The sequence below is a fragment of the Amborella trichopoda genome, chromosome 10 (genome assembly GCF_054954075.1).
Source record: "Amborella trichopoda isolate Santa Cruz 75 chromosome 10, AtrichopodaSantaCruz75HAP2 v2.0, whole genome shotgun sequence".
NCBI lineage: Eukaryota > Viridiplantae > Streptophyta > Magnoliopsida > Amborellales > Amborellaceae > Amborella > Amborella trichopoda.
This window is the reverse complement of record NC_142345.1, coordinates 28,130,013-28,145,860: the sequence shown is the minus strand read 5'-3', so window position 1 is coordinate 28,145,860 and position 15,848 is coordinate 28,130,013. Positions and strand designations below refer to the sequence as shown.

General features: G+C 34.0%; 1 protein-coding gene across 1 annotated transcript; it reads left to right on the top strand.

Moving 5' to 3' along the window:
* Nucleotides 1–14,930: 14,930 nt before the first annotated feature.
* On the top strand, nt 14,931–15,494 carry LOC148780110 (uncharacterized). The gene has a single exon (XM_088850551.1). The coding sequence runs from the start codon at nt 14,931–14,933 to the stop codon at nt 15,492–15,494; it is 564 nt and encodes a 187-aa protein (XP_088706677.1).
* Nucleotides 15,495–15,848: the final 354 nt, after the last annotated feature.

Below are 15,848 nucleotides of genomic sequence, written 5' to 3'. Positions count from 1 at the left end.
CCTATTTTAACTATTCTTGAGGGGAGTGGGAGATTTGTGATTTATAGTGATGCTTCACATAAAGGTTTGGGCTGTGTATTAATGCAATATGGGAAAGTAGTGGCATATGCATCAGACAGTTGAAAGAATATGAGAAAAAATATCCAATTCATGATTTGGAGCTAGCTGCAATAGTATTCGTTTTGAAAATATGGAGGCATTATCTATATAGTGAGCAATTCGTAATATACACGGATCATAAGAGTTTGAAATACCTTTTCTCTCAGAAGGATTTAAATATGCGGCAGATAAGATGGATGAATTTCTTAAAAGATTATGATTGTACAATCCATTATCATTCAGAAAAAGCTAACGTTGTGGCCGACGCTCTAAGTAGAAAATCTACGGGAGTCTTAGCTCATCTAATGATCCAAGAAATACGATTGTTAGAGGAAATAGTGGATTGGCATCCAACTCCGTCCATTAATGGTGTGGTAAGAATGATTGCCAGTATTAAGGCGGAACCCCAATTAATCCAACAGATTCGATTGGCACAAAAGAAAGACCCTCAGCTTATAACAATTATAGAAGATGTGAAGCAAGGAAAGAGAGATGAATTCTCTATATGTAGTGAGGATTTGCTAAGATTCAAAGGTCGGGTTTGTGTTCCGAATGATGAGAGTGTAAAGAAAGCTATCTTAGAAGAAGCACATCATTCTCATTATACAATACATCCCGGAAGTATTAAAATGTATCAGGACCTGAAGAAAACCTTTTGGTGGAATAATATGAAAAAAGATGTAGCACTATTTGTGTCTAAATGCCTAACATGCCAGCAAGTAAAAGCTGAACATCAAAGGCCCGCTGGGTTGTTGCAGCCTTTACCGGTGCCAGAATGGAAGTGGGAGCACATCTCTATGGATTTTGTCTCTGGCTTGCCTAGAACAAATTCAGAACATGATAGCATTTGGGTCATTGTGGACCGGTTAACCAAAGCTGCCCACTTTCTACCGATTCGCACGACGTACACTTTGGATCGACTGGTTCAGTTGTACATTTAGGAAATAGTGCGGTCGTATGGAGTTCCTGTCAGTATTGTATCGGACAGGGATACTCGGTTTACTTCTAAATTTTGGGCTAGACTACAGTCAGCCATGAGGACGAGACTCACTTTTAGTACTGCCTTTCACCCCCAAACTGATGGACAATCGGAGAGGACCATCCAAACCTTGGAAGATATGCTGAGGGCCTGTGTTATTGACCTTACAGGAAGCTGGGATGACCATTTACCCCTGATTGAGTTTGCTTATAATAATAGCTTCCAAGCCAGTATTCAGATGGCACCATGGAAGGAAATGCAGGTCACCCATATGTTGGGACGAGGTTGGTGAAAGAAAGCTTTTGGGGCCAGAAATTGTCCAGATAACCACAGATAAAATAGCATTAATTCGTGAAAGGCTCAGGACAGCTCAGTGTCGGCAAAAGAGTTATGCCGATAACCGAAGGAGAGATCTTGAATTTGAGGAAAGTGATCGAGTTTTCCTAAAAATCTCACCAATAAAGGGCATTATGAGATTCGGCAAGAAAGGAAAGTTGAGCCCACGTTACATCGGACCATTTGAAATCCTGGAAAGAATCGGAGGTGTCGCTTATAGACTTGCCTTACCACCCGAATTGGCAAATGTCCATAATGTCTTTCATGTATCTTCACTACGAAAATATCAGCCCGACCAATCCCATATCTTGAAATATGAACCTTTACCGATCAGGAAGGACCTATCCTTCATTGAGCAGCCAATTTTGATATTGGATAGAAGGGTGCAAGTGTTGCGTAACAAGGAGATTCCTTTGCTCCGTGTATTATGGTAGTACCATTCAAGAGAAGAGTCGACTTGGGAACGAGAAGATGAAATCAGAGAAAAATACCCCTATCTTTTTCAGTAATCAGGTATACAAATTTAGAGGACTAAATTTCTTTAAGGGGGGAAGAATGTAACAATCCTAAAATTTCAAAAAAAAAAAAAAAAAAAAAAAAAAGGAGAAAAGATGCTTTTAAATAGGTGATGGTCTATTTGAGTATGATGGTCCTTAGGGACCATCAATATTTTCAAAAGTTTTTACTTGGTTTAAACTTTTGCTTGCTGCTGCATTTGCCTGCTGCTGCTTGTTGCTTGCCACGTCTTTTAGTGGACGTGGTTTTCGTATGTTAAAAGCAGACTCTTAACGCGACACCTCAGGTATGAGGTAGAACGTAATAAAATAATATAATAATACGTTATCAGAATTTAAATAGGGGAGGTGAGCACTCCCACCCTAGAAAATTTTGAGATCTCTCTCTCTCTTTGGTCGAAACACAGTGAACTCCTCTCTCGAACCGAATTTTTATCGAAAGCTCCATCTCAAATATTTGTGAGTAAGTGACATCGTCTTCCTGAAAAATAGTCTGTTTTTAATAAATAGTGATATTTCCTTCCAGGATCTTTATTTTATAAGTTTTGTGTGTAAGTGACCCCATTGTCTCGAAAAATAATCCATTTTTTTTAAAAATGAAATGAAATAATTATTTCTGCTTATTATCATGAATTTTAGGCGCGATAAATTTTATGCGCACGTGACCTCATTATCTTGAAAAATAATCTTTTTAATAAAAATTGTGATATTTTATCTATGTTAGAAATTTTGAATGCTGTAAATTAGAAAAATAAATTTATTTATTTTTCTTGTTTATTGTTAGAAATAAATGTGATATTTCTGCTTTTAGTAAAATTGTGATATTTCTTTCTACTGTTTTGAATATTTAGACATTGTAAAATTCATGTGCAAATGACTGCCTTATTATTTAAAAAAATTGACATTTTTTGCAATTGATTATAGTATTGTTGTGAAATGTTTATTTGTGGATTGATATCCCATAAATTGTGATAATTCCGTATTTTTGATTTTTTATAAGAGTTTTTCTATACATATTAAATTGGCAATTATGCTAGAATGCCTTTACAAACTGCTACCTTTCTAAATTTGAGCCCAAAATATTTGATTGGTTATTTTTGAAATGTTATAGAGAGTGACTGTTATTAATGGTTTAAGTGAAATCCATATTAATGATTTCAATGATATGTTGAGTACATGATATTGCTGCTTTCGAATGTTTAAAGAGATTTAGAAATAATTTAAGTATGTAAGTGGACTCATCCGGTACGCCGGTGAGGTATAAGTGGACCTGTAGAGATTAAGTGGACCTATCTGGGACGCTGATAGGGATTAAGTGGACCCATCAGGACGCTGATGGGATATATAGGTGACCTGCTTGGGACGCCAGTAGGGTATTTTGTGAAATCCTTTGAATTATGTACTGCCGTTAAAAGTGTTATAAGCATTTCAATTACTCGGATTATACTTAATTATGCATTTATTGAAAGTGAAACTGTTGATGCATTTCTGTTAATAGATCCCTTTTTGGAAAATATTGATATCTTTCAATCATGATTATTTTTAAGATTATGATGATCACTTATTGAGTAGCCAAACTCATCAAACTATGGCAAACATTTTTTTCAGGATAACTGCGGATTCATTTTGAGCGCTAGTCAAAATCAACCTTGGAAGATACTGTTGTTGTGCTAGCTTTCTTTATTTACTTTGTAAGACCTCGCCACTGTAAATTTTTCCTATCAATAGATGTATATATGTTTTGTCTGTCACATCTCAGGAATAACAGTATTGTAAATTCTTGGGGTGTGACAAAAGTATTTTGATCTACAGAATCTTTGTGTCACTCGGGTCAATGAGTTTCTCTAGATGAGCACCTATGTGCCAAAGGTACAACTTCATCATGATGACTATGTGGTTCTTCATCTTGACTTCTTAATTCTTCATGCTCTTCACTATGACCAATGGGTATATTCTCATAAGGTATAGTTGCACTTGGTGGAAGTATTTCGAGGTTGCATTCAAATTTTTGGCTCTCTTGTTGCACTTCTTGACTATTTTCCTTCATCATTATCCATTTTGCCAATACCCTGGATTCATCAAAATACACATTACAGCTAGTGATTATTTTTCGGGTACTTAGATCCCATAAATGGTACCCCTTCACACCCTTGCTATAACCCACAAAGATACATTTCTTTGACCTTGGATCTAATTTGTTCCTTTGCCAACTTGGAATAAGTGCATATGCATCACAACCAAAAAATTTTAAATCAGAGTAGTTATTCGGAGTTCCATACCATACCTCATTAGAAGTTTTGTTTCCTAATACTACTGAAGGTGATCGGTTGATAATATAACAAGCCAATAATAAGGCTTCCGCCCATATTTCTTGTTCTAGACCGTCATTGCTTAACATGCACCTCTCAGCCACACCATTTTGTTGAGGATTGCAGGCATTTGTGTAATGACTAGTAATTCCCTCGATTTTGCAAAATTTTTCAAACTCCTTTGATAAAAACTCTACATCATTATCGGTTCGAAGAACTTTGATGTGATGCCCTATAAATTTTTCAACTTTGGCTTTAAAATTCTTGAATACACAAAACACATCACTTTTAGACTTGAGAATTTTGATCCATACTTTTCTTGAGAAGTCATCAACAAATGAAACAAAATATAATACACATCCATAAGATGTAGTTGGTGAAGGGCTCCATATATCTAAGTGAATATAATCAAGTTTGCACTTACTTGCATGCTTCTAGGCCTTGAAAGGTTGTCTATGTTGTTTCCCATAGACACAATGCTCACAAATTCGGATCCATCAATTTTAAGTGTAGTAATAAAATTCCTCTTCATCAAGACCTCCATACCCTTATCACTCATATACCCCAATCTTTTATGCCATACGTGAAATATAATTTCTCCACATTCGACCACAAAATTCATTTCATCATTTATTATTGTGCTTCCTAAAAACTTGTACAAGCTCCCAACTATGACTCATTTTATCACAATTAGAGCCCCTTTGGATATTTTGATTACTCCACCTCGACCAGTATACTTGTAACCTTTTGAATCTAAAGAAGAGAGGGAAATCTAGCTCTTTTTTAGTTTCGACACATACCCATCATTAATTTGCCCGAATAATCCCATCAAACATCTTTAGACGAATCGAACTCATTTCATCTACCCTGCTAGTAGAATTAATACCTATGGATATCGATCCTCCTTCACATGACGCACATGAGTCAAACCATGATCTATGTTGGCACATGTGATGGGTGACTCTATTACCAAGACTCCAATTTTGATAGAATATTGAAGTATATGTCACTATCAATAGTTCATCTTTAATGAACCCAGATGTAAACTCTTCAACTTGATTTGCTTCATTCTTGGATTCACTTTGCTTTTCATCTCGCATTAGGAGCTTTGGAAGAATTCACTCCATTTCTTTTAAAACGATTCGTCCTCATATGATCAGGCTTCCCATAATGTCAACACACATTCTTGTTATTGGGCTCTCTAGATTTTGATCAAAATCTTGAATTACTTCTCGAATGATTCATTGATGAATCATCCCGTTCATTCGATCGACCTCTTGCAACAAGAGCTTCCGTCTTCGATTCTACCGAACTTCCCAAAATGCCTTCTTTTGAAGTTCATCGACAAGTAGAGCACTACACACCGAGTCCAAATCAAGAGAATCATCTTTACTATAACTCAATGTAGTAATAAGATTATCATAAGATTCTGACAATGAACAAAGTAAGGTGACCGCCTTATCTTTATCATCCATTCTCGCGCCAATACTCTCAAGTTGACAAATAATGTTATTTAACGCATTCAAGTGTTCCGACACATTAGCACCTTCTTTCATTATCAAGGAATACAATTTTTTTTTAAAGAAAATTCAGTTTGTGAGAGATTTTGTTTGATACAAACTTTCCAAATTTTCTCGTAAATCTTTTGCTATCTTTTCACCAACAATATTAAACGAAACTTCATTCGGTAAGCGCAAACAAATAGTGGCACGTGCCTTCATATCGGGTTATTCCCAATCATCATCGGTCATATTTACCAGTTTCTTATCTTTTCCAAGTAATGTTTTGTGTTGCCTTGATGTACCAATAAATCTTGCATTTTTAATTTCTAAATTTTAAAATTATCTTTCCCATTAAACTTCTCCACCTCAAACTTGTCAAATATCATTTTCCAAAAAAAAAAATACTGCACTAATTCTTTGAGCTCTGATACCACTTGTAAAATAGGGATAACCCGATCAACCCTTTTAAGCAAATCGGGATATATCAAATCCTACTAAATGTGGTGAGCACTACACCACAATGATTTCAACACTCAAACAACATGTCCAAGATGCAATCACAAGTGTAATATAATTATGTAAAATATAAAAACAATAAAATAAGTCATATGAGAAATCATCAAAGCATAACACAAATGAAAGTAGAGAGGGATACACACATATACGTCGTTCACCCAAGATGGGCTACGTCCTCCTGCAAGACGACAAATATGTATTCACTATCAAGAGGAAAACTTACAAGATTGTGGTCATGTAGAGTTATCTCATACAATCTCAAGGAAAGCTCAAACAAAAGAACTTCTTACTACAAAACCACCTACAATCGACTCATTTCTTCGATTCACCGATGTCGTGAAAAACTGTCGATAAAATGGCTCAACTCGAACCCAAATGGTGGCACTAGGGTTTTGTAGCAAAAAACCCTCCAAATTTGCTTCCCAACATTCTTTCTATGTTTTCACCTTTTGTTTTCTTCTCACCTCTTTTTCTCACTCTACTCAAATGAGTAATAAAGCCTTATGAGAACGAACCTTTTCATTATAACTAAAATAGCCCTCATCATAATGAAAATATCATAGGGTTGTGATTTGACATCACATCCCAACAAGAATCACTATTTCATATATAAAAAAAATTTGGATTTTGAGTTCTTTATACTAACTTACATATTGCCCTCCGAAAATTGAATTCTCTATTGAATCTTATGACCCCTTTTAGGCACATAGTGTGTAGTTTGAAAGTTTTTATTTCCTTGAGGTTGGTCTCTAGGTTTAAGAGTTACATTCCCAAAACATGACATTCTCAAAAAAGGAAAATGGACAAGGATGTGAACGTCTTTCAATAATTTGATGTACCCAAATCACCTTAAAATAAATACTACCTTCTTTTTGTCAGTTATAAACTTGGAGCATATTTTCTACTAAGGCAAGGTTGGTATGCGTGACAATACTTTAATGGAAAAACACTAACATATAATTAGGTATGGTGTTTGTTCACACTCCTTTGGTCCCATCATATTTTTCAATATCAACTGGCAGTCAATTGAAATGAAAAACTCTAACCCTTAATTCAGAAGTTTTTGTCAGATGCAAATATTTCACATGTGTCAAATGTGCTCTTAAAATTTTTATTCGGGTTTGGTAGGTTGGTTTTATCACTTAAAAATAACAATGAGGCGATTGAATAAGTGTTTTATTTAGGTTAGGTTTTCTAAATCTTTTCATTTAGATGTCTTTGTTTATATTTCATTAAAAATACTTAAATTGCTTATATTTTTGGTTTGTGACGTAAGGATGGGACCGATAATTCACCTACCGGAGCCACCTGTACATAACTCAAATAATTCCTTCCTATTGGCAGTTACAAGCATATTTTTCTATTAAAATTCTTTGCTAGGTATGGAACTAGGAAGAAAGTGATGAGATTTTAGTAATTTAGCTTCATTTAAATAACTTGATTAAAAAATAGAAAAATCAGTGCCGGTTTTTAGTTCCGAATCCATGATAATTTCTTAACAGAAAATGTTTTCAGAATTTAGATCTAAAACATAAAAAAACAAGAATATATAGGTCAGGAACAAAAACATGAGCATGGCCAAATTATAAAAATATCCAAATACCACAGATCCTTTAGGAAGTTAGTAGTTAGCTCATTTAACACATCATTGACTTTGAGATCATTTTTCCAATTTGCTGATCTATTAAAAAAGAAACGAGAGAGGGAACAATGCCATCAGTTAACCTGCATCTTTTGCTTCAGGCCTCCAAAACAAGGAGAATCTCTACACAATAAAAATTAAAATATCATTCAAAATGAAAATACATTAAAAAACATGAAAATGTCATCATAAGTTTCAAAAGTAATGCTTATATGCATTCAGAGTCGTCATAAAGGATATAACTTAAATAGAACTCATAATAATCATAATTCTATATGATATGATCTAGAGTACAATTTTTACAAATTAACAAGTTATACAAGTATTCTTTTTCTTTTAAAAAATTAAATTAAAAATATTTTTGAAGAACCAACACCTCCCTTTTCTTTCCGAAATGAAGAGCTCCTAAGTGACTCTATAAAATTGTTAGGTTTGGTGATAATTAAAACCATACTATTGTATTTTTCTTAAAAGATTAAGGTTATTACAGTAAAAAAAAATAGCTTCTTTGAGGAAGAAGACAGAGACCTAGTGATCTTTATAAAAAGAGGTTGAAGAAGACATAATATTCATTTTTTAAGAGTCAACCCTTGTGAGGGTTCTTGGGAAAAGATCTCTGGGTCTCCAAGAGAGAAAGGAGGTTTTCCCATGGAGGTTATGATTTGGTAAGGTTTCCAATTTTAGAGAAATAAAGTCTCACTATTGCTCTTAGGTTTTTCTTTTCATAAGCAATGTAGCGATAATAAAGATGAGGTTGATCGACTGTATTATTTGGTCGGGAGTGCAGTCTAGAAGGAAAAATCATTTAAGGTTTTTTTACTGATGTTTGGAGAGAGGTATATCTCTTGTAATCCAAATTGTAAACTTCATTATGATAGTGGATTTCTACTTTTCAAGGCCAATGTAGCCCAATTTCCGTTGTACGCCATGAGATGCTCAATAAATTGCTCAAGTATGCCCCACATTATATACCTCCACATAGGGATGAGAATGGGTCGGTTCGGGTCCAGATCCACCGGTATTTGGATTCGGATCTGAAAGGTGTACATGGGATCCAGATCCTATCTGATAAATAAATAAATAAATAAATAAATATTTATATATATATAATAATAATAAAAAACTAATATATAATATTTCAATAACTATGTCGGATCCGGATTAAATCCACTTTTGTGCCGTATCGCTTTTTTTTTTCTTTGGTCTGCCACAAAAGTATGCCAGACCGGTCATGAGGTTCTGAATTTCCAGATGCCAGAAGCTGGTCTGACACACTTTTGCGTCAGTCTATATTTTTTCAATGCGTGCTCATGCGAGAGAGAGAGAGAGAGAGAGGGTGGAGAGATAGATAATGATATTAGGCGGGGGAGAGAGAGAGAGAGGGAGTGAGAGTGAGAGTTTTAACGGGTAGGGTAGGGGAAGGGTGGTTTAGTATATAGAACATTAACTTTTTGGCTGGGGTTAAAAACAAGAAAAAACATTAAGTGAGTTATAAGTGTAATACTAAAAGTATAGGAGATCAGAATGTCTATAAAGTATATTTTAAGGGAGTAGCCATAAATTTTCCATATTTTTACATCCTTTGCATACTTAATCCATTGAATAAACTTGATTTGATAAAGAAAATCAAAAGTTTGGTCTTGAAAGATCGAAAATTTCAAGAGAGGGTTTTACCAAAGTTTGAAACAATGATTAAATAATCGCCTATTTAGATTAAGGAATGTTAATCCCGATTGAGAATTGTCAGGCATCGTGCCGATTCTTGGTCAAAATTGGTGATTGAAGATATAATATATAATATGTAAAAAAAATTTATTATATAATCCAAATGGCCTCGTTGCCTATTTGCATGAGCTTGTGAAGCATTAGGTTAAAGGTCTTTTTAGATCTCTAATAATGTACTTCAAGGTTTCTTTATTCTATTATTATTATTATTATTTAAATTTTTTTTTCTTATATTACCAGATCACTGATCGGGGCAATCTAGATTGAGATTGGTAGTGGGTGGTCGACACCACTGATTTATATTTTAAAAACACTATTTCCAAAACATGGGATTTCTTTTCATCCTTGGCTCGGTTTTGGTTTAAATTATTTACCTAAGTCTATTTTTCAGTTCTTTATTGAATCAAAGGTTTATTGAGAAAAATGTCGGGCGGTCAATAAATAACACATCTATATAATGAGTGTAGCTAAGATGAGAGTGGTAAGACAAGAAAAAGATAGAATTGAAAATGAATGCGTTTAAGATAACTGAAGGGTAGCTCCAATAACCATTAGGATGAGACTTAAGTGGTATGACCATGTGCAGAGTCAACCTAGAGCAATACTTATTGGAGTTGATTTAGATCAAGTGGAAAACTCTTAATGGGCACGGGGAAGGCCCAAAAGGATGAATCTCTACACAATACTTACAGGAGTGATTTGGTTTGGCTTCAAGCTCTAAACCAAAACAAAGAGAATTCGTACACAATAAAATGAAAATATCATTCAAAATATTAATACACTAAAAAAAATGAAAATGTCATCAAAATTTTCCAAAGTAACCCTTATATGCATACAAAGCCTCCAAGAAGTATATAAAATTTTAAAAATAGAAGTCATAATAATCATAATTCTATATGATATGAGCTAGAGTAAATTTTTATAAATTGGCAACTTATATGCGTATTCTTTTTCTTTTAAAAAATAAACCAGAAAATGTTTTCTAGAAAACCAACTCGTCCATTTTCTATCTGAAATGAAGAGCTTTTTTAAGTGTCTCTAATAAAATTGTTAGGTTTGGTGATAATAAAAATCACCATTATTATATTTTTTTCAAAAGATTAAGGGTATTGTAGTAAACAAAAATAGGCTTCTTCGGGAACAAGAAAGATGCGTAGTGATCTTTATAAAAAGAGGTCAAGGAAACCATAATATTTATCTTTTAACGGATCAACCCTTGCGGGTTTCTTGATAAGGAATTTCCAAGAAAGAGATGGGGTCTCTAAGAGAGAGAGGTGGTTCCCCATGGGGTTTTGGTTTGGTAAGGTTTCCAGTTTTGAGAAATAAAGTCTCTCAATTGCTCTCAAAGTTCTCTTTCCATAGTAGTATAGCGATAAGAATGATGAGGTTGATTACTGTATTATTCAGTCGGGAGTGTGGTTTAGAGGGGAAGTTCATTAAGGCCTTTTTATTGATGTTTGGAGAGATGTATCTTTTGAAACTCAAAATTGTAATATTTATTATGATAGTGAATTTCTACTAGTCAGGGCCATGGATGTAGCCAACTGTCATTGTATGCGAGTTGCTCAAATAGCTTTCTTGAGTATGCTCCACGTTATATAGCTCCACATAGGGCTGAGAATGGGTCGGATCGGGTGTGGATCCACCGGGATATAGATTCGGATCTAAAAAATTTATTTTATATATTATTCTATATCTATAAAATAATAAAATAATGTATAATAATATATGATAAAAGTACTATATAACACACACACATACACATACACATACCACACACACACACACACACACACACACACACACACACACACACACACACATATATATATATATATATATATATATATATATATATATATATATATATATATATATATATATATATATATATATATATAAACTAGCATATAATATTTTAATAACTGGGTCGGATTTGGATTAGATCCACCTGTACCTAGATTTGATCCAAATTTTGGATCCGAATTCGACCTATCAGATCCAAATCTTAGATCCGTACTTGGATCTGGATAAGATCTGAAATTCAGGTTTCGGATACAAAGTGGATGAATTCTCAGCACTACCTCCAAATAACCTCTTGAGGGTCTTGATAGTGGACTCAAAGACTAGAACAAATTTTCAAGCCAAAAAACAAGGCAAAATGGACACCTTCAACAAGCCACTTGCTAAAAATCAAGATAAGTGAATAAGTTACAATCCTTTAAATAACAATTATAATCATTTCTAACCTTGTATAACTACTGTAAATAAACTCAAATACCAACTCCTTATGGGGCAATTATATATAAAGCAAGACTAGCTTATGAATTACACTTTCATAGCACAAATTACGTAAACTATGTCTCAAAGTTTAAATACATCATGCAACTAATCTAAAAATAATTCTAAAGAATAAGATCAATTAAATAAGGAATTAGAATGAAAAATTAAAATAGGGAAGCCATGTTTCGAACCCCTTGTGCCGGGGCGATGCAATCGGGTCATATAATGACTTAATTTTATCCCTTCGAATTGTACAAAAGTGGTTCAATCTTACAAGAATGTCTTATCCAAATGGAGAAGCAATTACACACCTTAAAATCAGTTCTTAAGATCTCAACATACTGGCATTATCATCTAAAATAGAATGCAAAAGGTTTGAATCAAATCGGATAAAGAACAAGAGAGTTATAGCCAAACTACACACGGTGGTCCTTCGGACCACCAAAACAGTCTTGTATGGAAAGATTATGAACCCCATAGGTAAAAAACGTGATGAAAAAGTTCTGAAAATTGAGTAACACTCTGAGATTAAATTATTGGATGAATTTGAAGCAAAGTAATCAGTGGATACTATGCATGATCATGGATTCTCATGCATTTAAGCTATAACTCATGAAGGACCACACTATGAATAAGCATGATGAAAAAGATGATCAAATGAGGATTATAAAATCAATGAAATTTTTCTAAATTCGAAACTCCAACAACTATAGATGTCAAGAATATGATATTATGAGAAAAGAAAATTCAATGGAGCTTACCTTGATAAATGCACACTATAGACTTAAGCATAAGAAATGAGGACCACCATCAAGATCACCATTAATGGAACTCTAAAATCTCTCCTAAAATCTCTCTCTTTTCAATTTTCTCTCACAAAACCTTAGAAGAAGGAGGGTAGCAACAATTTTCCAAAGTGGTTTAAGAATTGAGATAGTTAGGGTTTGAGATCTCATGATGTGCTCTTATAACATGGGAGTAACCTTCGACTCAATCAACACCCTTGATGCACTAATGCAAAGGTACATGAAAGGCTAATGTACCTAGCCACCCATCCCCATCCAACCACTAGGATAACGGGATGAGATTTCACACCATTATCACTCATCCTAAACCTAAGTTATGCCACTTTACTATTTTGTCCTTGACCCATGTTTTTGTTCCAATTGTATCCAATATGGCCTTACAAAAATGCCCTTAGTTTTTTAAAATAATATATTAGAGTAGATAGGCTAAAGGGCAAATAAGTAATTGGTAAAGCTCACACATGTGGAGATATTCTACTTTATCAAAGCCAATTACTTTGTTGATCTAAAATTTCAAACCAATCAATTTAAAGATAAGAGAAAATTACATACATATCCGTTATACTTTACATTATTATGGATCTACCAAATACTTTCTGTCATTACATTTGTGTTCATTTTTTGTCTTCCATTACGCCTTCTTTTTAAAAAGACAAACTTTGCCATTTTTCGGATGTTCAACATTCGAATTTTTGCAATTTTCGGATGTTCAACATCCGAAAATAGCCGCAACTCCAACAATGATTTTTGTCATTTTCGGATGTTCAACATCCGAATTTCTGATATTTTCGGATGTTGAACATCCAAAATTTTTCGCGCCAATATTTCCCACATACAGGTGGAAATTTATTTATTTTTATTTTTATAAAGTTGAAAAAACCCGAGCATTGAAGCATCATATCCCCTTTACTGTCCCTTAATATAGTAACCTACAAGTTGAAGAGATTGACTCACTATTTGGACGTGATTGGTACCGTTCTTACTCTTTCTTTTTATGATTGATTAATTGAAGTTTATTATCTATTTTTTTTTAGGATATTTTATTTTGTTAATAATATTATTGTGTATTTTTTATTAATAAAAGACATTTGTTTAATATCGATGAAGTTATTTATTTTATATAATTATTTTTTGTTTGTATCATGTTGATACATTGTATTCCTTGTTTTGGCTAAATAATTGTTAAACCTTTTTATTTGTATTAAAATTTATTGTTTATTGTGTTTATGTGAGTATTTGTTGTTTTCTTTTGTTTAATGTTTATTACTCGCAATTTTAGTAGTACACTATTTCAATCTATTATGTAATGCTCAGATTTTATGAACCCTAAAGTAGTTAGAAATATCCCAATTTTTTGTAATTTTTTTGTATTGATTTTTTCTAACACAAATTTTTATATTCATTTAATACAATAGTATTGATGATGGCTACTGAGGGAGTGCAACTGGTATTCCGATTTGGGGGGTCATTTGAGACGAATGCAGATGACGGACGTGGTATTTATAACGGAGGAAAGTTAAATGTCACCAAGTATAGTGGGAATAGTTCATTGGATGAACTAAAAATTCATTTTGCTAATTTAACCAAGTGTGATCTAAGCAAATTAGCTATTATGTATCACAACACAAGTCTATCTTGTGGGCTTGATTTGATTGATGTTAGTGATGATATAGATGTATCTTTTATGTTGAGAGGGGAATCTTCGAGAATTGTAATATATATTGCCGAGCCACAATAAGAATATGTTGCTGAGGGCCCATCTTCAAGGAATAGGTATATCTACAATTTATTTTTTCATCTATAAATTGATTTATTTTAATCTTATATGTGCAGAAATTGTTGCTTCATTTTACACTCTATCTTTTGTCAACAGTCGGCGTAACGCCTTACCTGAGCAAGATCAAAACATTCAATTGGTGCCTAACCCTTAGCTCGTACCATAGCGTGATATGGAGGATATTGAACTACTAGGGTGTCCATGTAGAGGAGTCGATAACGAGGTTCAATTGAATATTGGGCAATTGAATGTTGGCATCATCTAGTTGATTTTGCGTTCCACAACAATTTTGTTTTAGAGTTTGACAAAAGTAAATTAGGATGGGTGTGAGCAAGTTGCAAGGTAGAGAGATGCACATGGCAAGTGCGGTGCTTACGAGTTGGCAGTACCGCATACTTTAAAGTTAAGTCTATAGTTGAGAGCCACACATGTAGCTGTCCAATGGGGAGGGTCCATCAGCCACTAGCTCGTAGTGATTGGGTGACAAAAACGATTAAAGGCTACCTTCTTGACCAACAAAAAATTAAAGAAAAAAATATTGTAAAGGATGTTCAACGTGATCACAGGGTCAGGCTTTCCTACATACAAGCTTGGTGGGGAAAAAATGTTGCTAGAGAGATGATAGATGGATCACATGAACAACAATACCATGACCTCCTCATGTATATTGAGAAGATTAGAAGAACCAACACAAGAACTGAAGTTCGCATCCACACAGATGAAGGCAGGTTCAAACGACTATTTATAGCTTATCATCCATGTATTATGGGTTTTGCTAATGGATGCAAGACACTAATTGGTATTGATGGAACATTCTTAAAAGGAATATATCAAGGCAATTTATTGTGTGCCATCGCGCTAGATGCAAATAATGGGCTCTTCCCATTGGCATTTGCAGTGGTTGAGAAGGAGAATTACCAGAGTTGGTATTGGTTCTTAAGTATATTGAGGGAGCTATTGAATGGGTACCCTAATATGCATGCCTTAACCATTATATCAGATTGACAGAAAAGCCTGCCTGAAGCAATAGAAAAATGTTTTCCCACATGTTTTCTATTATTTTACATGCGACATATGAGAGAGAACTTCAAGGGCTTATGAAGAGGTCAGCAAATACTGAAGTATTGCTGATGCTGTTTTGGAAGGCTGCTAGTAAAGCGACAATTGGTGGGTTTGAAAAAATAGTGTTTGATATACAGTGTACAGACCCAGAAGCACATGATTGGATTAAGAATATTCCCCCCAAAATTTGGGCAGATGTCATTTTCTAGGGTCTAGATACAATTATCGTACCTCAAACATGGTCGAGTCTTTCAATGCTTGGATTTTATCGGCTCGAAAGAAGTCGATCATCAAATG

Coding starts and splice junctions, on each gene's coding strand:
- LOC148780110 (XM_088850551.1), top strand. CDS start 14,931: ATGGGGAGGGTCCATCAGCCACTAGCTCGTAGTGATTGGGTGACAAAA.